This window comes from Eublepharis macularius, chromosome 6 (assembly GCF_028583425.1).
Source record: "Eublepharis macularius isolate TG4126 chromosome 6, MPM_Emac_v1.0, whole genome shotgun sequence".
Lineage (NCBI taxonomy): Eukaryota > Metazoa > Chordata > Lepidosauria > Squamata > Eublepharidae > Eublepharis > Eublepharis macularius.
The window spans coordinates 60,625,508-60,650,223 of NC_072795.1; the positions used below are offsets into that span (position 1 = coordinate 60,625,508).

Sequence of the window (24,716 nt, forward strand, 5' to 3'; positions counted from 1 at the left end):
GGGCTTGCAACTCTTATGTGTACACATTTGAAGAGATTTGAGAGCTGACTGGACAAGGATTTCATTTAGCCTTCGAAACCTGCTTCCTCATTAAGGCTTCAAAGGGTTTGAGCATTCCCAAAGGCATCTTGATTTCTGAAAGAGGCAATGCCCCACACTACAGTCCTTCGTCTCATCCTGTTGACACTGTCTGGCATCCTGCTCCCTTTCGTGAAAGCTGGTAAGTTTAATTTCTTCTCTCTGGCCACCATTTCACCCTAGATCCTCTGGCTGTTTTATCTCCGTACTTTGTCTTCCTGTTTTTTCTCACAACATTCAGTGTTCCTTCCCCAGTCAGTGTACTGGCAACTACTGATGAGCAAGGGAAGTTTCTAAACCTCATCCTCATTTGGAAGTGAGGGTAGGCCATAACTTTTAGGCCATAACTTCAGGAGGATGAACTGCAGAGCTAGTTTGAGAGCACGTTGCTTGGATGCATAACTGAGTTGGAAGCAACGATGAAGCATTTGCTAATAATGTTACTAGGACTGTGTCAGTTCTGTGTTTCTGCATGGATACTGTAGAAGTACAGTGTTCTTTGCCATGACTCAAATTCTCGCTTTCATACCTGTGGAAATAAATGCCTGGATCTGCTTAGGTGGCTGAGTAAACTGTACAGTTGTGAAGAGTTAGGAATTCCGTGTCCATCTTTGCCCCTTATTAAAAAAAAGCAAAAAATATACCAAAATGCTGGATGCAGCAGATATTTTTTCTTAATGCTGAATTCTCCAGTATACAATCCTAATTACTGACTCCTTGGGACTGTCCAGGTAGCTTTCAGTTCATAGCCATTTGTCCAATGTTCTGGTTGGTACTTATCACATATCAGCAGAATTCGGTTTTAGGATAACAATGTTGGGTTCTGCTTCTACCAGCTTTTACACTTGCTCTTTTCCAATTTCCCCTCCTTGCTGCAACCCCAATGCAGGTCCCATAATCCCACAGGATACCCGTTTTGGTGACCCTCTGTCATGAGCATAAACACCTATAGCGTCCAATCCATAAAGGGAAAGTGTTGTTGTTTAAATTAATCTAAAACAGCAAATATCCTTATTTAAAACAGCCATTCTGGAAGTGCCCATAGTTTATTCTCATACTTGGCAATCTGCTTGTGTGATTAACACAATTGATGGGTGGGGCATATTTGGGAAAGGAATGAGCAGCCTTTTTGTCTCTTTCTTTTGTGTATTATGTATTTTGTTAATGATACAACTAATACATAGTTCCAAAGTTGCTGTCCTGCTTTGTGCAAACTTTTAAAAGATTTGTATCTAAGGGCTGGAAGTCTTCGTCCTTAACATAATATTTTAAGCAGAGACAAAACATACAAGACATTTGTACTCAAAAGGGCGCTAAATTAAAATCCATATTGTTTGATTTACAAATATAAATGGAATAGGTTGCTGAGAAAGGCCCGGAATCATAGAAGCAGTGTGCCTACCCTGGCTTTGTTAAATTTGGACTTGAGTTCTGTGGACAGATTCTTATGTGCACAGTGGATATTTGTGCTGGTACTGCATGAAACACTGCATAAAACACATGAACAAATGGCCAGTCTAATGAGATCTTCATCTTTTACATCAGGATAAGATAAATTTTGCACAAAAAATCTTATCTGTGCAGCATTATGAAATAGTTCTGAAATCTTATAACAGAAAATAGTTTACAAAGTGATGCTGTATGTACTAAATGTACAAAACAGTACAAGAACAAAGTCCCTATTTACCTGTCAGTAAGATTAGGGTTTTTTCCAGGTGTGTCATTAAGAAAAGGAAAAATTCGCATACAGTTATGTACTGTAATAAATTTCTGGTATAATGTTTTAGGGGAGTTGTCTTGGATTCAGGTTTGTCTAGTTTTTGGGCAAATATAACTTTAACATATAAGATTAGGTAGTGAGAGAAAATGTTTGCAAGTATGATAAATCCTGTAATTTGATGGATATCTTTTACCTATAATACACGGCATAAAATGTTAAGTGCTTTGGTTTCAACAGTTGCAGTTGGCTGTTGCTGTCATTCTGTCCTGCAAATCTTCCACTTTGTGTTTTTCGTCTTTGGAACCACAGTAGTAATATGCTTATCTGTACTGGATGAGTACAGTTCATATTTGCTTTTGCAACAGGCCAAAAGATTAATCTCTCTATATGGTCAGTTTCAGTAGGTTAATTGACAATCATTTGGTTTCTCATTTATTCAACACTTGATTCACAGATGAATGTGTGAGATTCTGCTGAAAAAGAATTTGGTTTAATATTTTTTCTGTAGTCTTTGATCTTGTGTGGCTTATTTGCCTATCACTTGATAGTGCAGTTATCATGTGATAAACTTGCCATGTGAGGGCTTTCCCTAGCTTACTGGTGATGAACTAAAATCTGCAAATTCTCAAGACCACCTAATGAGTTCATTCCTGGAATAGGGCTTCATAGATGATTTAGATATACCTATTTCTTTGATGCTGCTTTAGTATATAAATAGATAATAGAACAGAAAAAGCACATTATATGAGAGTGTAAGTAATTGTTGTAAGGTTATTCATTTTTCCCTTTGTGTTTTGATGTGTTTTTTGCATTTTAACTAAATAGTCAAGAAGAAAATTTCTTGCCTGGTCCCAACAAACAGATGAAAGGGGTACAGTCAGTCCCCCTGGTATGCTCAGATATATACATAGTCCCAGCCTTTTTGTAAACAAGTTTATTTAACATTCAGCACAACCATGGCGCTCTGTGTGGACCCATGCTTCAGTTTGTACTATCACAGACTTCCCTTTGTGCTCTGAAGAAGGGCTCTTTTCATCCACACACTGGACACGTGCCATTGTGGCTACCTGAGTCCATACTGCCCACTCTCGGTTTCCAAATACACTTGATCCAAGGCTTTTCTGTGTGTCTCAGCATCCTCTGGCTTTCCACAGCCCAGCCTTCCAAAGTGGGCAGGGAGATCTTGATCTCATCCCAAAAGCATTGCTCATGTTTTAAATCTTGGCTGTTAAGAACCCAAGGGACCGGCCCTTCACCACCTTATGTCACATTACTGTTATGGAAACTAGTTGGGTACTCCAAAGTAACTGAATCCAGAGTCTGTCCTGATTGTGGGTGAAGAAAAATCAGGCAAAAAAACTGAATCAGTATTTGCATACCTACTTTCTGTTACAAAGGAAGGCAAAGCCGTATTCAGGGGCCTAATCTGAGCCAAAACTCAGATTAAACACTGATTTAATCCTACAAACAGTTTGAAATAGTGATGCTCAGCCCTGCAACAAACTTAAGTGCCTTTGAACATGTGCAGAGTATCCTGCCTTCAGTAAAGAGTGTAAGCAGTGGCAGCCCTAGTTAGAGGTCTGAATGCAGAGGGTATGGATGCAGAAGGGGGAGGGTAGGGGGGCCCTAGTTAGAGGTCTGAATGCAGAGGGTATGGATGCAGAAGGGGGAGCTTGCACAGGCTCCTGCACAGACGGAAGCATAAGGCTTACTATAGAATCTCTTACAATGCTACACAATGTCTTGTGCAAGCGTTAGCAGAATAGTGCTCGCACCTATTTTCTCTCCACTTATAATTCTTTGGATCTAACTCCTTGTTATCCACTCATCCCACATGGTTGTTACAGATGTTCACATTAAGGTGTAGGACCAGACTATGCAGATATGACACCATACTGCACAGGTAACAACTCCGGAAAGTCATGCTTGTAAGAACAGCAACGGTATGACATAAGAAAATGTAGAAATTCAGATGGTTGTCTTGGCCCTTTTTTCATCCCAGTTTGTAGGGCAAATGTGTGGTGGACAAGGAGCAACTGAAGGATGATAGATCTGAATCCATTCAAATCACACATCTTCCTTTATTTAAATTTTAATAAAGCTTAAAAATGACTCTTACAAAAAAAAATTAATACTGCCAGCATAATCTTTATATGTGCTGACTGAGAGAAGAAAAAAAAAGAAAAAGAAAAAAATTAACAGCCCCCAGACAATGTTTGTTCTCAGATGTTTTCCATCACGGTGTCTACTGTATAAGGAGTTCCATGTCATGTATTTCTAAAATATCTGTTTAGATGTATCTTCATTCTCAGCTGTTTTGAAATTGATACTCCGAGGGTTTTCTATGGTTTCTTTCTCCCTGTCCCTGCAGTAAATGTTGTATAATCTGTCACTCAATTACAAGCCTGATCTCAGTCAACACGGTTAAATTGTCATCACAGTTTAAGGACCTTCCTGAGACATGATTATATCAATGGTCAATATTTATTACCAATTCCAGATTAAAGGGCTAGTGTGACCAGCGTAATAAAACACTAGTTCCTGTTGATCATTACAAACAATCCCATGTCCATGACATCTTCAGGTATTCACTCATATTAATAGCCCACCTATATTTAAATACCATATATTCTATTGTGGGTAATTTGTATGGGAAATGCTGTACTTTGGCTGGCTTTACTAAAAGTGTGTGCTTCCTTGTCTCTCAAACCATAGGCACAACTTCAGACTTTCGGTTCTTATAATTATTTAGATGGGGGAGAGGAGGTGACAGGAAGAAAAGAACTCTTGTTTAGTGCAAGAGGATGATGGATTATTACAAGCAAACTGCCACTTGCTATAGGAGGATCCAATCATCTCTCTTGATAGTAACATTTCCAAGGGAGGAAAACTACATTCATATCACAACATTAAAACTATGAAAAGTTGTCAGGCAATGAGGGGTAAAATCAGGCCTGCCCTTGCCCTGCATCTTTAACAACAGCTCAGCATGACGGAATATGCTGGTGAGGTTTTCCAAGCCACAGAGAGAAGCATTACTATGTGTGTGTTTTTAAAATTTTTATTAACAAACTATAAACGTACACGAAGGAATGACATACATACTCAAAAGGGAATACAGGATACAGATAAAAACACTGCTATCTACCAGTCCTATCACTGATCCAAAACCACCTGTACCATCTCCACGAATACACAGGGCCGGAGCTTGGGTTCCCGGTGCCTGGGACAACCCAATTCCAGCCGCCCCCGCACACGCGCACAGCCCATGCACGTGCTCCCGGCACTGCTTGATGATGTCACTTCATGACATCATCACGCAAGCTGGCGTGCTGCCAGTGGAGCAGCAGCAGTGCCAGCGGCTGAGAGGCCACTTGCGCCACTCGCCTACCCAGATGAGGGGGCGGCTGGCTTGCCGTGCGCTCCCTGTCCTGCAGGGCAGGCAAATGGCGCAGGTGACCTCCCAGTCCTCCATGCCATTCACCTGCCCAGGAGGACAGGGAGTGTGCAGCAAGCTGGCCGCCCCCTCAGCTGGGCAGGTGAACAGCACGGAGAGCTGGGAGGCCCCCTGTGCCACTTGCCTGTCCCACAGGACAGGAGCACTCAGCAAGCCAGCCGCCACCTCAGTGGGACAGGTGAGTCGTGCGGGTGGCCTCCCAGCTCTCTGTGCCATTCACCTGCCCGGCTGAGGGGGCGGCCAGCTTGCCATGCACTCCCTGTCCTCCTGGGCAGGTGAATGGCATGGCTGGCCGTTGAGCCGCCCGTGCTGCCACCGGCGCGCTCCCAGCGGCTGGCAGCTGCGCCCAGCACCCTCTTTGGTGGCACTGGGGGCAGACTACCCCCCTGCCCCCCCTTGATCCGGCCCTGCCAATACGCAAAATCATACATCACTGGCTCATACTATCAAAACCTCCTCCAGTTACATAATTGATCATTCCATTCTTTGTATTGCTTCTGACCATAAAAGATCCATACTGCAAATATCTCTGTTTTTATGATATGCAGTTAATTTCACTAAGGTATAGATCTCCTTTATTTTCAACAACCAATCATGTAATTTAGGGGTTATTTTTTTGTTTCTATTGTCTGGCAAAAACCGATCTGGCAGCTGTAATCATATATAGGGCAATTTTTTGCTGATCTCTAGCTAAATTAGGTAGATCGTTCAGCAGTAATAGAAGCATTACTATGTGTTAACGTCTATTAATCACATTGCTATTGAAGGCTGATTGCTCCCATTTCACCAGAGTACAGAAAATCTCTTCTAACCTTTTAGAGAAACCAAGGGACAAACACAACAGCTATGCCCCTACCATTTTATGAACCTTTAAAAAAATGTTTTCAGCACCTGGTACTCAGCTAGACTCCTAATCTTTTAGAGACTCCCCAAGTCACCTCATGTAAGAATGTGAGTTAAAATTAAACCCAGTCTTGCCCCCAGCTTCTCACCAGCCAAGCACAGTTGGCGTCTCCAACGTGGCCAGTTTAAGTCATTCACCAACAGCAATAAAATGAATAGTTGTTTAAATCAGGTATTAAATTGAATGTTAATAGAAAGTGCTAAATGCTCACCAGTTTGTTCTGGAGGCAGGAAAATCAATGCAGTGGTTGTCAGTTACTGCTATAATTGACAAGAAGGAAGAACAAAATGACAGGCACTTTCCCCTTTCTTAGTCATTTTGCATGCAAAAGAAGACAGTTTTACTTTCTGTGTCTTAGCAATGCTTGGGCATTCACTGGCTAGAACACAGGAAGGCAGGAGCCAGGTCACGGATCACCTGAACTCTGGAAAGGGTCTCTTGTTTAAAAGACTCAACAAGTCATGCTGCCTTGCTGTTCCATTATGGAATGGGTTCCCCGAAAGGGTATGAGGAGCTCTACTGGCCTGCAGAAAAGCCTGAGCAGTAGTCCTTGAGAGGGCAGATTTATTGCAGAAGGGACAATGGAGTTTTTGTCAGGCTACTTTCCGAGCTGTATTTTGATCTCCTTTGAGAACTGAGTTTCTTTGAAATATGTATTTGTGCATCTGTTAATTTTATTTTAAGTCACCCTGAACTATTTGAAAGGTGGGATAGAAATCTTAAATAAATATTTCTACTATGCCCTCCAATGACTGTGATACGGTTTACTTTCAAGGGGCAGAGATGTTGCTAATATTAGATGAGTAACAGATCTTTGGTCTTTGCCTGCTCTGTTAGACAGCTAGGGAGGACAAGTAAAAAGGGTGTTCAGGATGTGGTTAAGTTAAATCAATCTTTCCAAATATTTACAAAAATATTCCCAGACACACAATTTTTACCCTCCTCTTTCCATCACAATCTCTATGGCAAACTGGTCTGGCAAGTTGTTTACCATGAGTGAATGGTCAGTGATCACTCGCCCTGAGTGAGGGGCTTACTGCTTTGGGGGATCCCACTTACTTGTACCTCCCTTTGCAGATCAGGATTTATGTTCTAAACCAGGAGCTAAGTTCCACCATAGACTGAACTAAGCCTGTACAGACTACAGACAAAAAATACACATGAAGTGGTTGAGATCCTCATCTTCACCTGTACTGAAGTTGGTTTTATTTGGCATGTGGTGGATAGCTAAGGGACTAATGTTACGTTAGTTGTAGTTGGGTGTTTGTTGAGACAATTCTAAGTGTGTTTTAAATTGGATTTGTTTACAAGACAATTACTATACAAGATAGAAACACAATTTGCAGTGTTTCTGGCAGAAAAGTAGTTCATGTTAAAAATTCAAATAAATATTACCAATAAGGCATCAAAATTACCTGGGTTAAGCATCAAGAATAAACTCCTACAATGAAGAGCCAGGTCAGCAGTGGGATCAGCTGTCTAGAGAGGATACCAGTCTCTTTTAAAATTATTATTATTTTATTATTTTATTTTCTTTATTTAAACGATAAACAGTAAATATAAAAGGCATAAACAATAAACCTAAAAGATAAAAAACACAACATTCTAATAATACACTAACAAAGGAAAAGACCAAAACTAAATTACAAATTGAATTCCGATTTTCTCCACAACAATTATATATTGTTTTCAAAGTCTCACTTATTCTGTTAAGCATAAGAGCCCTCTTTTTTCTATTGTTCAAGTTTCTTAATCCATAAATCGAGATTTCATCAAGTCGTTATTATCTATTTAATGTAAAAAGCCTATAAACGGTTTCCATTCAGCCACAAATGTAGCTAATGTCTTTTCTCTATTCAGTCAAGTAATGCCATTGACGCAAACTCCAAAACCTTTATCCTCCATTCCTCCATTGTAGCAATGTTGGAGTTTTCCATGAGAGGACACCAGCCTTTTCTTAAGAAAAGGCTGAGCAAGCAACTGTTAGATGCTTAAGCAGACTGGTAGCACTGTGCGTTAAAAGAATCCACACCCTACAGCCTTACAAAAAATTATGCTAAGAAGAGGCACTTGGCAAGATTAATGCATTCCAAATTCATATTATCAAACCCTGTAAAACAATCCAAGATAAGGGCATATGTAACTTTTATTTTTATTTTACTTTATTTATACCCCATCTTACTCCCCAGTGGGGACTCAAAGTGGCTTACATTACTCTCCCCTCCGTTTTTTCCCTCACAAACAACCCAATGAGGTAGGTTAAGCTGAGAGTATGTGGCTGGCCCAAGGCCACCCAGCAAGCTTCCACAGCAGAGTAGGTGGAGCGGAGGCACTGAACCTGGGTCAGCCAGTTCCTAGTCTGTCACCAGGGCTAATTTTCAGGGGGACCGCGGGGGAACAGAGTTCCGGAACCTCTTGAAAATGGTCATATGGCTGGTGGCCCCGCCCCCTGATCTCCAGACAGAGGGGAGTTTAGATTGCCCTCAGCATGACTTTCTTGCTCCCCACTCTTGCAGCAATCTGTTCCTGGGATTCTGGATCCAAGCCAGTATATTTTACTTACTGAGGTATCTATACCCTATATTTCAATTTAAACACATTACTTTGTAAAATAATGGATTTTTAGCAGACTTTTGGATGATTTGGACTAAACTGGATTATATTTGCCTGCTGGGAATTAAGCATGGGCTTAGACTGGAGAACGCTGCTTAGGATTGTACTGAAAAAGGTTGATCCTGGATTTGTAGGACTTGCCATGGGTATGTCACATCTGGAATCTTTACTGAGAAGGACATAATTAGCTTTTAAAGGCTTATACTTCTCTGGAGTGCTGGGCACCACTGACTCATGTAATTTCATATGCCTGGCCAGCCTCTGTAGTGGTAATGTTCCTGTTATTTCTGTATGCCTCTGTCTGTCTCACTTATTGATGTTAACCTTAAAAATCACAGGGTGGGGCCATTGGTCAGTAGGAGAATGTTGCATGCAGAAAGTCCCAGATTCAATCCCTGACTTCTCACATTAAAAGGCTCAGGTGACAGGTTATGTGAAATATCTCCACTTGAGACCCTGGAGAGTTATTCCCAGTCAGAGTAGACAATACTGACTTTAATAGACTAGTGGTCTGATTTAGTATAAGGGAACTTCATGTGTTTATGTCAGCTTTCAAACACCTTTATATTGATAGTTTGTGACATCTGAGGCCCTTAGCAAGAACAAGGCCAGCCTTGCCAGCATTTGATGCATTGGTGATCTTACCTAGCCAAAAAATGCCAAGGATGTGATATGAACGGCAAAAAAAAAAATTCTTACCTTGACATCTAAAAGCAATCCATGTCTCACTACTATAGAGAAGGGTGCTGAAGACCCTTGGAATTTTTTTTTAAATGCTTTTTGGGGCCGTATTTCCAACAAGCTTCGGAAACTGTCCAAAAGTGAAGTCTGCTTTCCCAATAATTTAGCTAAGCAAGAGCCAAGTTTTCAGTTACCGTAGGTTAACAATGGTAGAATTTATTGAGCAGCTTGAATAGGTTTTGGTAAATTAATCAAAGAAGGTTGTGAAGCACCTTGTCTCACAGCTATAATTTTTAAAATACGAATGTGAGAGGAAACATGGAGAAGACGCGTGAAAGACTTGTGAGGCTTTTTGGTTCTTACAGGTGGAAATGTTTCATGTGCAGCAAGTGTGGTTTCAAGTGGTTAAGATGCTTAATCAATCTGGGCGCAGCATTCATTTGCAAGCCAGACTTGGCTGAGGAGCTGCCAGTGGCTGATCATGGCTCTGTACAGTTATTCATTTTCAGTGGTGCCAAATTTCTCGTTTCCACCATGATAAGACTAGAAATGGAATTTTAGAAGGATGAAATGTCATTAGTATGTATCACAGTCTTTAGGTACCAAGGAGGTCTGAGTTGCTCTGGTTTGCTAGGTTCCTCTTGTCCTTTTGCTGGGTTAGGGCAATGGCAACCCTGCAATTTTAATTTCTCTTACTGGCAATAATACATATTTAAGCTAGACACTCAAATGTGAAAAGCGAATGCTTCAACACTGCTCACCTTTTAACTGTGGTTTTGTGGGGAGGAAGGAGAATCCTTACTCTGTACCACTTTGGTCTGGTCTGAGTTTTTCTTATGCAGTGCATTTGTATAAAACCCCTTGTGTGTAGTCTTGTTTTGGCAAGCTACTTATTACTTTTGGTCCTTAACTTCATTTTTCCTGCGGACAGTTGGTCATCTCACAGTGATTAGATGACCCTGTTCAAATCAAGTCCTCTGTTCAAATTTTCAGCATGGTGTGACATTTCCAGCGGTTTCAACAGGGCCTTGCTGAATGTCTCCAGTCCTTGCGAGGGCCTCAGCTTCATCCTGCCTGAACAAAATGAGCATTGATGCTGCCTTCTGGGGCCAGCCACATATAAACAGAAAAGGCTTTTTTAGTCCCTCCAGAGCCCGCTTGGGGGAAAAAAAACAGGACATGAATTGCAACATCAAAGAAAATGTAGTTTTCATAGAATCTCACCTGAGAAGGCATCATAGGGGCACAGTCAGGGGAGGATCCGTGTTCCTGTCTACTCTGGTTCCCGGGCTGTTTGTCCTGGTTGTGAGACAAGTTTCTACTGCAGGAGTGAGAAGCTAATAGTGGGGGCAGGAGAGAAATCAGTGGTGCAAAGGCCCCATTAAAACTGGTCATCTGTGCTTAATGCTGTCCTGTTACTGGGCCAACTGCTTGTTTGAAACATAGCAATCTTTTTCCTACTGTAAATTCTTCAGTTGACAGAACAGATCAAATACAACTAGATCTTTGGTTCTAAAGGCATGATGACAAACCCACTGACCCCTAGGTAAAATCATCAAACTGAAATGTGACCACTTTCTACCCAACACATTTCACAAAATAATCTCCTGCTCAAGCAGTGTGATCGGAGTGCTTTTTATGAGACGACGGCTATGTATGGGATATGTGGGATATACATGGACAAAGAGCCCTGGGCTGTAGTAAGGAGGGGAGTGGAATGAGATCATTCCTCTTCCCTCTTGTACTAACAGAAAAGCTGGTAGGATCCAACCCTAACAAATTTGTATTCCAGCATAAACTTTCATAGATGTTTATGCATATGGAGGAGCAGCCTGTAATCCATGAAAGCATACCCTGAAATAAAAATGTTGCTAGTCTTTTGCCTGATCTGTTTTAGTATAAGCTTCTGAGGACTACAGTCCACTTCATCAGATGCATGAAATGAAACCTCAGACAGCATATATCGAGAGAGGAAATGGAACCATGGGGATGCCAGCAAGGCAGCCATGTTAGTCTGTTTCAGCAGTAACTATTTCCCTCTCCCCTTTTGTCTGGCTTCATCCTTATGTCTAGACCAACATGATTTAGCCATTAAAATGAGAAAACATAGAGTATATTTGTCCAAAACCATTACACCAGAGCACCAAAATATAGGTTTTCCAACTCTGGCTCGGGAAATTCCTGATGCTTTGGGGATGGCATCTAGAAATCAGTTGTAATTCTGGGAGATCCCTATGCCCCACCTGAAATATTTCACCTGGATATTTTGCCAATATTGTATAAGTTATAATGGTAGAATATAAATTAACATGAACACAGATTCATACTTGGCATCAGTACAAACTGTTGATAGAAAAATAGAACAAAGATATTGGCAGAAATAAGGCAAGGGTATGATGGTTACTAGAATGCAGCATTAGATTCTGCTGAACATTACAGGCTGAATGTTAAAGGACATTTGAACCAATCTTAATGTGTTATCTAGCAGCAATACTATGCACCTGCAGTACTGCTGAACAAGGCAGGAAGCCTTTGTGCATCTCTCTGTATGGCAGTGCTCCAGATCTGGGTTGGTGTGTCAAGAGACTTATTGGACTTATGTTTGTTCCAACAGAATACCCCCAAGGACCCATCCCTACACTGTGGAATGATCCACCAGAAGTGCCCTCGGGAGGGGGGCCTTTAGAAACCACCACCACTGCCCGTTCCTCAGATTCTCCAGGATTCCCACCTTATACTTCTGATTATGAACCAGAAGACACAACCCATCTCCACCAGCTGGAAGATGGGAATGGTAAATAAATTCTTGGATATGGTGCTGATCATTCCTCCTCTTTTTGGTGAGAAAAGTCATGATAAATGGATACAGAGTAGGATGCTTATATTAGCATGCCAATAATTCCTCATTGTGCAAATAATTCTGTTATGATTCTGGGAGACCTGAAGAGTAGCAATGCTCCTGACCTCTTGCTATGTATGACCTAAAATTATTTGTGATATTGCATTGCTCTACAAACCATAAATGCTAGCAAAGCAGACCTTATTGTCATACAAGTTCATTTATTCCAAAGAACATACAGCTGATGTTCTTAGTGTGGACCAGCAGCAGCAGCAGCATATGCCCAGGAGAATATTGTTTCTTACAAACTACATTGCAATCCCATCATGCTCTCCAATCAGTATTTATTCTGGAGACCATTTTATTAAACACAGAAGTTTCATGTGCCAAGGCTCCTCTGTTATGCTTATTTGTTCCTTCTCCCAGTAGTTATTATTGTGTATCTTCTATATGTACATGCCGCCTGCCCTTGAAATTGTAAACCTGGGTTAAGATCCCTCCAATAATGTTTGATTTGCACAATTGTCCCCATACGTCCATCAATAACTTAGAAGCAACATACCTCACAAAATGGGTAAGCAAATTAAATACTGTCAGGGTTTCTTTGGTTGATAATGAACTTTCTGTCAATTTTTATCTGGACCTCATGAATCTTCAGGTTAAATGAACAAGTCCACGGTTGAACTGGGGATCCATCTGTGAATGAATTATCTGGGTTTTATCACCATGCTGCTACTCTCCTTCCTTGTTTCCAGCTTTGTAAAACTTTTAAGATGATAATATTTTTGCAACAAATGTAGGAGACCCAAGTGCCAAGCTCGGTCACAGTCTTTTTATTTATCTGTTAAAGGGACAAAGATAAAGATGGTATGTGAGATGGTGGTTGCAAAGATGAATGGCAGAAGTGCTGAGAAGCATAGTGCCAAAGTTAGAACCAGTATCAGTTTTTTTAGAATCAATCATGGAAGTGTACCAAGTACTTCATGTAGCCTCCCCTTCCTGTATTTTTTCGTAGTCCTCTGCCCTGCCTTAAGTTGACTTGCCAGTTAAATATATAATATAATTAGCAGCTTCCTGTTTTAAAGAGTAGTGTTGATGGGCTTTGGATACAGCCATCCTCTGGCTGATTCAGTTTAATCCAATTATATTATCCAGGCACTGTAGCTTATAGCAAAACATTCCATTGCTTTCTTACAGCTTTTTCTCCCCTTGTCCTTTGCAGGGTCTCTTGGTCCAGGAGCTATTGGTGCCATTGTGATTGCGGCCTTGTTGGGCATGTCTGTAATCGTGGCCTTGATTGTCATCACCCTGCGAAAGTTCTCTACTTCTTAAAATCAATAAAAGTGGTTTTTCCCCTAATACATGCTTATCTGAGCTCTCTCCTTCCTCTGCGCCCATGTGTGTTTTCTGAGAGTGAAATGAAACAAATGATGTATTTCCCGTACATCCCAAGGAATAGTCTTTCTCTTTAACCACTTGGATTCAAGGGCAGTTTGCATATAACATTTTCTGTTATAGATGCTTTGAAAGTGTATGAAATGTCATGTTTTAACAATTGCTTGAGGTGGGAGTTTTTAGCCATGTGTACAGAGACTGAGAAGCTGTTGCAGGTATAGGCTTCCTGACCTGTGCACGGATCAGACATTTGCACCACTGTTCCAGTGTTAAGTACATGCACAAGTCATGTTCTGAAAAGCACAAGCCCAACTCAACTCAACATGAGAAGATGGAAGACTTCAGATGGACTTCAGCTCTAACTAGCGGCTCAACTTATAGCTTCTGCAGCATTTGTCATTGTGGTAGGAAATATAATACCATGTATTTATTTTTGGAATGCCTAATTTTATGTTTGGTTTTCATTAAATGACCCTTTTAGTTTAAATTATCATGTTTTTGCCTTGGCTTATTCAAGAAGCTCTGGCCTACCAATGAGCTTTATTACTACACAGAGTTATGATACCGAGGGAAGTGGGCCTATCGACATAGGCCTTGTTATTGTTCTACTGCTGTTTATGTTAACCAGGTATTTAGTTAAGCTGGACATAAATGTGCAATAGTACAGAAGCACCTACTTAGGAAGAAGGACCCATATAAAACTTGGCTTGTGTTTCTGAAGTCACTCCAGGACTTAGTCTGAGTGATGCACAGTTCTAGGCCTCTAATAGATGTACAGCTGGATTTCAAGAGGAAGAGCAAACACTTGTCTGAATATGAGAAGCAGACTGAGCCCACGTGAGTAAACTAAATCCATAGTTAGCATACGATGTGCAATGTCTGTGGTGGGTGGACGGGTAGAAGGGGTATACCATCTAGAGAAATCAAATCAAAATAATAAAAGGATCAGGATTTTAAATAATTTGGTCAGTTATGCTTTTTTAAAAAAACAGGAAAAGAGGAGAGGCTGACTCTTCTTCCCTGACCCATTTGATTTCATTCAGGCCTCTGGTTCTTGACACCTACAGTTCTGACTTAAAAATACATTGGACTACCTGAAACAGCTGAAAGAAATTAAGTGTTCATTCTGTATCTTTGACAACTTAGCAGTATAAAAATTATAGCAAAACGACTTGAAGCTTTGAGTAATTCTAAGAACTTTTGTTGTACAGTAGCAAGCATAATTGAGGCTTATTGAAGGGGTTCCTCCCCTTTTGGTAACTCAGCTGCTACATTACATTATAGTCCTGTACAATTCAATTCAGGAAAAATATATAAATTATTTCCAGATTGGGGGGAGCGGGAGTGCCATAGTTAACCTGTGTTTACAATAACTGTACAAGGCTCAGTTGAGCCAGAATATGATAATCAGATTGCCTTACTATTGCTAAAGTTTCCTGATTTTGCTTTAAAATGGATCTCTGAGCAGTTGAAGCTGAAAGCAGTTCTGGGCCCCCCGTTAGTTCCCCCCACCATGACCACATCTGAAAAGTTTGGACATTTCTAGGTGTGCCACTTTGAAAAAGATCAGTTCCTAATAAAACTTAACAAGGCACAAAAATGATGATGGACATCCAGGGTAAGCCTGTATTTGGCCATTTTATGTGGACCAAATGCAGTGGTCTTTACATCCCTGTTTTTTCCCCTCCTACATGCCACTTATTATTCTGGATTTATATTGATATAAGGTGCTTAAGGGTCTAATTTGAGATTAAAGGCAGTCTACTAGATTCAAAGGCTTTGAATGCAGAAGATCTTGAGTTCATTTCTAGCTAAAGGGATCTCCGGTAAAAAGGCTAGGAAAGATTTCTGCATGAGACTTGGGAGAGTGGTTGTCAAGCAGAGTAGATACAACAGGACTAATATGATAACTTGGTATGGCTGTTTCATACACAATTATGATGGTCATGTTAGAAGAGCTGCTATGTACACAAGACAAGACCTCAGTTACCTTTTTAAAACCATCATGGAATGGCATTTTAAAGAAGACTTCATAGTAGTGCTGCAGCTAAATCACTTTTTATCATCAGTCATTTATGTAACACTTTTTTTAATATGCAAAGTGCTTTACAATCTTCTGTTCATCTCTCTGTCACATTTCTCCTTAGTAAAGTTCTGTTCTTTCTTTCAGAAGCTCCTGGTTGAATTAAAGGAGGAAATGCTTTTTTGTTTCTCTTGGCTTTCAAAGGCGTTCCTATATACACCAACTTGAAATTGTTATACATCGAGTTCATGCAAATAGCTAATGTGCAAGAGGCCTTCCTATTGTTTTAGTACATCATTTGCAGATGTTTAGTACAAAATATGTTATCCTCTGCCTCAAGCCTCTTTTTACCTAGTTCCTCTTATTCCAGTTTGCATGAGCACTGGTCCATTATCTGAGTATAACCTTCCTGTACTGACACAGATGCATTTTGTTCAGAACGATGTAAGAAATATTCCTTCAAATACTGTGATCAGAGTTTGTATGTACATCAGGGAAAGGCAACAGGTTATACAGAACTTTACAGGCCACAGAAAAGTTTGTCTCTCCAGACATAACACCTGTTAGAATGTCATGTGCATCCTGATTTAGCTTCCATAATGCTGGCTTTACAGTTCTTGTTTTCCAAGGCAAATAATTCTTTAGCATTTGAAACAGACCCTAGAAGCAAAATCTATTTGTGGCAAAGGAAACCTTAAGTATGTGCTGCCTCACTGCCTCCACCTCTCAACATGTTTGTACATTAATGAACTATTGCGTGGGATAGGGGTGTGTGTGCACTATAGTTTGATACGTAAATACAGGTAGTGATTGCTTACAGCAGAAAATGATAGTTCTTGCAGGAAAGAATCTTCTAGGCCAGGACTGAGTAGCAGCAGACCTAGCATGGGCCGCAGAGTGAGCAGCAGGGCTGAAAACCCATAAGGATTCCTTCCAGAGTTTCCAGTCTTGATTCTGCCACTGATTCTCCAATTTTCAAACAAGACACTTTCTCTGCTTCAGTACTGATGCACTTACAAGAAAGATGCCTGCCAGTATGCTTTGCAGGCAGTCCATACTTGTTTCTTAAGGAGAAGATTCCTAAACATAGACTCCAGTGTGGATGCTGGCAGCTTACATCTTGTCAAAGGTACTGAGTTCCTAAACACCCAAATTCTATCTTTAACTTGAAAAAAAAATCAAATGTTACACGTTGTGGTACCATGGTTTGGAGTGTTGCTTCTTGGGCCTGGACATAGTTGTTTTTTTCCCTAGTTCTTCAGTGTTCAAGGTTTCCTCATCACGCAAAGGCAAGAGATGTGTACTCTTTAGAGTTTGCAGTACACTTGGAAATACATTTTAGGACTGCTCCTAGGTCTGTCCAGGTGCAAGGTGGCCACACCTCCTCTTCAGAGGTATCATCCACACTCTACCGAGTGTGCAAAGAAGCCCGCTAGCTTGGAAGTGAGAAAGATGCTTGTCTGAAGCAAATATCCTTTGCCACCTCCTAATTAATGAAATCCCCATTGCCTCAGGTTCTGCCATCAGTTGCTTCTAAAGCGGAACAGAAAACTGTGCATCATAATCATTGTTTGTTCCTGCTGCTCAGCTTTCTTCGCTGACTATCATCAGTCTTGTGCACCCGGAAACACTCCTTCAGGTTCTGGGATCGTATCTTGGGGTTCAGGATCTCCTCCCCCATAGAGCTGGGGAACCAACCTCTTTCTTGATCATGCAAACGCTCCCCAAATATCCAACCTGAATAAAAAATGGGAGGGGTCATATAGAGATGCAAGTCACTAGTAGAATGAAGGCATTTTTGAAAACACAAGCAGCCTGCACTGCAGGCCTCATGCTGGATTTTGTTGCTTTTAAGTGCAAATAAGCTCTTAGGATGCAGCAAGGTATACTCCGCTTCATTGGGGCTAGAATGCCTTTAAACAGATTTGTTTGTAGATGGAGTATGGAGAAAACAAAAAATGCATACCTCATTCATTTTCTTATTTAACCTAATTAAAAGGGCTCTATCTCATTATCTGAAGAACCCTGGATTCTATTTTTTTATAAGTAACCCAGCCACTCAAAAGCCCTCAGTTCCAGCTCCTTTATACTAAATGCTGGATATATATTTCTGTTTTATAATCAGCTTGCCTATGGATAGAAGACTACTGCAAGAGCTTCAAGACCACTTGTCCTTACCATCATCTGTCTTTTCCAAGATGTTCAATACATCAGCCAGTTCCAGTGAGAGCTCATCTGGCTGCTGAGCCACATAAGGATGGACACACTGTACTTGGGGGCAATCTGCCAAAGGGAAAAAGAGTGTAAGACAGAGACTAGTGCTTTGTGAATGCTATAAAGTAAATGGGGGCTGAAGAAGTGTTGGGTCATAATTAGACTCCAACACTCTGAAAACTGAAAAAAGCAGAGTGACTAGGTCTACTGCCACGGTGGAGAAATGCTTTTATTTGTGAGTTTGGACTGTGTCAAAACCTTCACCCCCAGTTTAAAAAGTCTCTCTTAGAGCCAAGCTACAAGTGACGAATGACACTTGCCTGGCAAGTGAACAGACTCACGTGCATTCCTCCCTGTTCACTTGTGAACAAGGCAAGTGAACAAGGAGGAGCACACATGAGTCTGTTCATTTACCAGGCAAGTGTCATTTGTCACTTGTAGCTTGGCTCTTAGCTGAGAACAAATAGGAGGGGGAAAGAAAGCCAGATGCTTTCTGAGTTGCACCCAGCCTTGGGCTTTAGTCATGAACTGAAGCAAGGGAGGGGCTACCTCCGTTACAACGGAATCACCAAAGAGAGGCACAACTGCCCAGGGGTAAAGAGACTATATGCATGATTAGTATCAGTTCAATATATATTCACTTTTATGGTGCAAAGGGGTTCAAAGTGTAAGGTGCAAAGTACAAAATACAAAAGTATATATATATATTCCAATCTAATACAAAAGCTGTCAAATTGTCCTATATCCTCTATACATCAGAGATACATTCCATTACAATCTCTATTACTGTAATCAATAGGAGATAAATAAATACATATATCCAACCAGCTTTTCTTCTCAGGTGGTTTGAATGTCCAACCGGTGAAGACAAACCAGATAAGTATCAACAGAAGCAGAAGACCAACACCCAGCCCAACGGGGTTTGCTGCCATACAAAACAATCCCATTTCACATTAAACTTCCTCAAGAGCTGATATCATCTTCACTCTGTATTTAGCCATCAGTGTTACATTCATATCACCTGACTGGTTCAGCGAATGACGGTCCAGCACTGATATCAGCTCTTGAAGAAGCTTAATATGAAATGGGATTGTTTTGCTGGCCGTTGGTCTTCTGGTTCTGTTTTTCCATGTTGGATCCAGGTGGAGGTCCGCCTATCATCTGCAAAACAAAATTATTAACAATATTATTGAAACACTACCAATACAGCCTTTGATATTTACTTGATACTTACCTGGTTTGTCTTCGCCAGTTGGACATTCAAGCCGCCTGAGAAGAAAAGCCTTTCAGGATTGGTTGGATATATTTATTTCCTATTGATTACAGCAAAAGATATTGTAATGGAATGTATTGCTGATGTATAGAGGATATAGGACAATTTGACTACTTTTGTATTAGATTGGAATATATATATATATATTTGTATTTTGCACTTTGCGCTTTATGGTTGAACATCTTTGCACCATAAGAGTCAATATATATTGAATTGATACTAATAGTGTATATAGTGTTTTTACCCCTGGGCAGTTGTGCCTCACTTTGGTGACTGGGCTTTAGTCATGCAGATATGGCCAGAGGACCTTCCGTTAGAAGCTTACCCTTCCAGGTGAGTGTGTGGGGGCGAGGGGCAGAGACTTGGAGGACTAAAATGCCAGAAAGGTTTCTTCTTGGTACCTCCAGGAAAAGTCTCTCTGTCTTGTACTTCTGACCTGCCCAGGGGATGGGCAAAGAGAAAGAATAAAACCTCCTGGCACAGGGAGGATGCTCTCTCTGGCAGACTTGAGCTGGAAGTAGAAGCAGCTGAAATCTGGTCCCCTGCAGGAGGTGGCCACTGACCATGTGGAGGCTGGAGGCCTGAACCACGAAAGGTATGAGAAACTTTCCAACATAGAGCCTGCCTAAACAGAAGCTCTAAGTTAGGCATATACAGATGGAATTGTGTTTTTACCCATTTCTTTTTGATTTCCCTTGCTTGCTTTGGAGCTGTGCTTAAAAGTGAATGAACATTTTTTCTTTTTTAATAAATGCGTTTTAAAAATTCTTAAATGCTGGTAGCTATTCTCTGTACCACATACACTATCTAAAACAGGTGCTACAGGAAGGGGGTGGTCTGTTGGCAACTGGCTGATCCCCCAGTGATGCACAAGTGCATTAATCCATTTCTGTAATAACCTGGTTCTGGGTAGCAGGAGACTGGGAATAAGGCAGGACTCTGAGTGGCAAGCCTGCCCAGGAGAATTGGGGGGTCTCTTGGCCCTCCCCATAGGCAATCCCCACAAAGGCCAAGTGGTGGCAGTGGGTGCAAGAGAAAAACAGCAAAAGCCCTCTAAAGGTTTGGGGGGGGGTACCATGTGGGTGGCATGTGCCAGGTGGAAATTAGGAGTCTCTCTAGACATGCAGGGTTTTTAAAGAGTTGGGTGCAGGTTCCCCAGACCCAACTTGGTTTCCCACACAGCAGCTGTGGGGAATGGTTGCTAAAAAAATAAATGATAGCCCAAATGGCCTCAACATAGCACAGTGGGAGAGGAAGGGCTTTTGCCTCCCCACTCAAGCTGCCCGCCCCCCGTGTCAAAATAGTACAGGGGGAGGAGATTTCCCTGTTTTTACTGATCCATGAGCACAAAACACTCCACATGTAATAGCATGCATGCATGCAATTTTGGAATTTAGAAAGCTGGGAATTTAGAAAGGGGCTGGTTGTGGCAGAACAGCTCCACTGACTTGTGAGCACTGCCCCTTCTTGCCCTCTGGGATGTTTGGGGTTCACCAGTGGCAATCCAAGGGTCTCTCTAGAAATGCAGTTTTTAAAGAGTTCCCCAGACCCAACTCAAGTTCCTGCAGCCACACAGCAGCCGCAGGGAATGACTGTTATAAAATAAAAGTGAGCCCAAATGGCTGTAGAACACCACCATGGGGGGGGAGGGCTCCTTCCTCCCCCCTTCAAGCTGAAGGCGCCCCCCCCCCCCCCACGGTGGTGTTCTACAGCCATTTGGGCTCACTTTTATTTTATAACAGTCATTCCCTGCGGCTGCTGTGTGGCTGCAGGAACTTGAGTTGGGTCTGGGGAACTCTTTAAAAACTGCATTTCTAGAGAGACCCTTGGATTGCCACTGGTGAACCCCAAACACCCCAGAGGGCAAGAAGGGGCAGTGCTCACAAGTCAGTGGAGCTGTTCTGCCACAACCAACCCCCAGCCTCCAAGACCATTCATAGTACATGATCTGGTCTGCAGCACAAGCCTTGATGAGCTTTGTTTGCTGGGAACACTGTACCTACAAAGCAGAATGCTAGATGCTCACAAAAACCAGATAAGGGGGAAAGCAACATACAGAATATTCCTATGCAGATTTACTCAGATGTAGAACACTATGGGACCTACTCTGTGGTAAGTATGCATAGGATTGCAGACTTCATCAGGCCGAGTCATTTCAGCAAATGCAGTTGCTGTTAGTGATAAAACTGGCCATTTGTGTAAACACTGAGAGCTCAAATTCCTCTTTGTTACAGCCTTAGCACAAGCACCCTTGTTGGGAAGGTCATTTCAGTTCTGTCTGCTTCTTCACTACAAAAGCTTTCTAAATATTTATTCATATGAAAATTGTACAGAGCACGTGTTGTTATAGGTAGGGCAGTGGACCAAAACTGTGCTTGCTGCTGGAAGTCAGCATGGTTATCTCTAAGTATACAGTCTCCTACTTGTGCACCTATGACAAGAAGTGGGGCAAAAAGCTCACCTGAGACAACTTCCACTCAAGAACTTGTGACCTCATTGCAGAGGCTCGCTAGTGGGTAGTCACGTCCATAGATAGCTCATGGCTAGATGAGGCTCAGGCAATGAGCAAGGAGCTCATGGAAGAAGACTTATAGCAAGACACAAAAATGTGCTATCATACTGATGATAGATCTAGTGGGTATAGGGGTGACTGGGGAGTAGACAGACTGAGCAACAATTCTGAAAGGCCTGACGCAAAGCTTGAAATTGACTGAAACTGTCGCTTAAGTAGGATGGGAAAGACAAGGCAAGATCAGTCATTTTCACTAAACCATCCTTTAGTGAAAGATGAGATGGATTCAGAAAGCTTTGCTTGAGATGACAATTCAAAACTGAGCCAGCAAAGTTAGCTCAGTAAATATGTGGCCTGTCTTTGCATCCTTAAACTGACATTGCTAGACATGGACAAAAAAAGAGAAGCGACATGGTCTTTGGACAAGAATGGCCACTTCTCACAATGAAACCCTTTCCCCTTGTCCTTCTTACCCATGAGCCTCGATGTAAAGGACACAAATTTGGTTCTTCGATTTGGAGCCAGCAAGATCATCCAACGCTTCATCTCACTTCTGTGGGGGGGGGGGGGGAGGAAGGGATGGAGAGAATTCTGCAGTCATCATCTTCCACACAGGCAATGGCGAGCCATCTCTGCTTCTCATTTGCCTTGAAAGCCCCTTGCTGTGGTCAGCATAAGTCAGTTGTGACTTGACAGCACTTTACACACACACATCTGCCACACAACAGGGTAGTTCTTAAAATTCATCTTTCCCTTTTCCCTTTAAAAAGTGTGTCTATTTGACAGATAAAAATCACCAAAGGAAGATACGACAAACCTTTCCACAGCACTGCTGTCCCATTTTACAGTACGCTGTATGACTGCAGTTAGGATGCTAACCATAGCTTTAGTCTGTGGCCCCGCAAATCCAAAAAGCTGTGGAATTGCTAAAAGGGATAGTTGTTACTTCAAAGTATATGATAGAGCTAGCAAGAACTTTAAGCAACATACACATGGAAGGCAACTTTTTTTTCTAGATGCAGGGAAATCTCCTCCTCTGCAATAATAATCTGGAAATGAGCACTGTGCAGAGGCACACTTGAGCTACAGACGAGCCCCCCAACAGCTCAGTGGTAGAAGACTGAGGAGCTCAAACATACCTGCTTTGGTCTCTTAAACCCGTCATGTGGGTTGGACAGCTATAGTTGCTGTGTGTCTGTTTGAGCAGGGCTCTTCCTAGCTGAAGGCTGTGGCTGTCCTACAGCCAGCTTTGGGGTGACTCTGCCAAGGTATAGGAGGGTCAAGTAGTGGAAAGGGAAATCTTGTTTGCCTTGTCATCTTCCCTCTCCAGGACATTTTGTTATTGAGCCCCCATTTCTCAGATCTAAATATTAACCCACACAACCAAAGAACATCTCTGTTAAAATGCCTGTTGGACTATAATACTGATTGTACTGATTACTCATTATACATAACAGAACATTAGCAGCATAACTAATTTGGAATACTCTCAGATGGCATCTTACCGCTATTTGGTGTGTGATTTAGCACAGCAAGCAGAAGTGCTGGAATCAGTGCCAGTAGGAAAGACATAAAACTACAAGCTATGTAGGGCATTGCACAACAGCTTGTACTTGGACTTATTTGAGCTAAGCTACCTGTGCTGTTCCTGTTCTTTGGAATAGTGAGATTGGTATGGGGACTGGCTCACTCCCCATATGGCTGGCAAGTAGAGACAGACACACCTAGCATTCTTAATACCCTACAAACTACTGGATGACAACTAGATGGCACCATTGAAGAGCAGAACTGATGTATTTAGTGGATTTCAGAATGAAAGATGTACCATTATTGAAAATGTCATATGTATACATTAACTGTAGGCTTTCAGACTTACAGTTCCTACAAGAGACAATAAAACCTTCACATATATTGGTAGTAGTTAGGATCTGGGATTCAAGCAAAAAAGCAGGATTTTTGCCAGTCCAGCGAAATCCGGCTTTCCTGAATCAAATCAGAGAATTCTGGATCCAATCCAGGAATCCAGATCTAGACCCCTGGATAAATCCAGATTTATCCAGGAAATGTTGCTGCAGCCTCAGGCTGGTTCCTTCTTGGGCTTCTCTTACGGTTTTTTTTCCTATCAGGGAAGGAGGAGGAGGGAGTGGAAGTGAGTGGCCAATCTGTGCAGGAGCTCTCCTGTCTGCCTGGCTTCTGTGAAATATGGCACTGGTTCAGTTGGGCTAAGTTGCAACTCTGTCCCTTGCTTTAGTATAGTTTGGCTGGAATTTGTGGTTTTGACATACTTTGCTTCATTGATGTATTTGGTTTTGGAAGGATTCCATGCATTCCCTTGCTTCAGGGTGGTTTGGGTAGAATTTGCTGTTTTGACATGATTCTCTGGTTTGATGTTGGTCCCTTTGCTTCACTTTGTTTCAGGGGGGATTCCATTCCCTTGCTCTGTTGGGCTTCCTCTTTTGAGTTTGCATTTGGCAGTGTGCATCAGGCCAGTGGCAGCCTTGCCCCTGTGTGTTTCTGCCTTGAGAGCCATTTGAAACTTTCCCACCATAAGAAATTATGGAGAATGGCTGGGCAGCTTGCTCAGCAGGCACTTGAATTCTGGGAAGGTATCTGTTTGGTTCAATTGGGCTTTCTGTGTGTTCGGCTTGCACACCTGGGACCCAGTGTGTTTCTGCAGTGAGAGTCATCTTTGGCTTTCTCCCCATAGGAAACAATGGAGAGTGGCTCAGGGCACCTTGTTCAGGGGGTCCATAGAATTGGAGCCCAGGGTCTAATCTTCCTGAAACTTGGGGGAGTGTCTTTATAGGATGGTTAGGAATAGGTTCTCTGCAAATTTTGAGAAGTTTGCTTGACAAGTACCCCCCCCCCCAGCCCCTCCTCTGATAGTGTTTCCCATGGGAAAAAATGGCCAAATAAATCCAGGACTCTCTAATCTTGCCAAATTAGAGAATCTTACCTGGATTTCAGGGAACCCATTTTTTTTTGTTTCCCTAAAACCTGGATCCAA

General features: G+C 41.9%; 2 protein-coding genes across 4 annotated transcripts in view; one reads left to right on the forward strand and one right to left on the reverse strand.

The window, feature by feature from the left end:
* Window positions 1-2: 2 nt before the first annotated feature.
* SNORC (secondary ossification center associated regulator of chondrocyte maturation) lies at window positions 3-15,683 on the forward strand. Its single transcript, XM_054983258.1, has 3 exons — window positions 3-220; window positions 12,068-12,247; window positions 13,515-15,683. The coding sequence occupies exons 1-3, from the start codon at window positions 148-150 to the stop codon at window positions 13,622-13,624; spliced, it is 363 nt and encodes a 120-aa protein (XP_054839233.1). The 5' UTR covers window positions 3-147; the 3' UTR covers window positions 13,625-15,683.
* Window positions 15,684-15,759: 76 nt separating this feature from the next.
* The window catches only part of NGEF (neuronal guanine nucleotide exchange factor), a 91,370-nt gene continuing 82,413 nt past the window's right edge, over window positions 15,760-24,716 (reverse strand). For all 3 annotated transcript variants that reach the window (XM_054983256.1, XM_054983255.1, XM_054983257.1), the window contains 3 exons: window positions 22,183-22,262; window positions 17,889-17,993; window positions 15,760-17,447 (listed from right to left, as the gene is read on the reverse strand). In XM_054983256.1, the coding sequence (XP_054839231.1) occupies window positions 17,275-17,447; window positions 17,889-17,993; window positions 22,183-22,262 (358 nt within the window). In that variant the 3' untranslated portion in view covers window positions 15,760-17,274. The remainder of the gene's footprint in view (window positions 17,448-17,888; window positions 17,994-22,182; window positions 22,263-24,716) is intronic.

Bases quoted from the DNA above. Each gene is read 5' to 3' on its own strand.
- SNORC (XM_054983258.1), top strand. From the start codon at position 148: ATGCCCCACACTACAGTCCTTCGTCTCATCCTGTTGACACTGTCTGGC. The intron at 221-12,067 runs GTAAGTTTAATT...TTGTTCCAACAG, and splicing joins GCTCCCTTTCGTGAAAGCTG to AATACCCCCAAGGACCCATC. The intron at 12,248-13,514 runs GTAAATAAATTC...TGTCCTTTGCAG, and splicing joins CCAGCTGGAAGATGGGAATG to GGTCTCTTGGTCCAGGAGCT.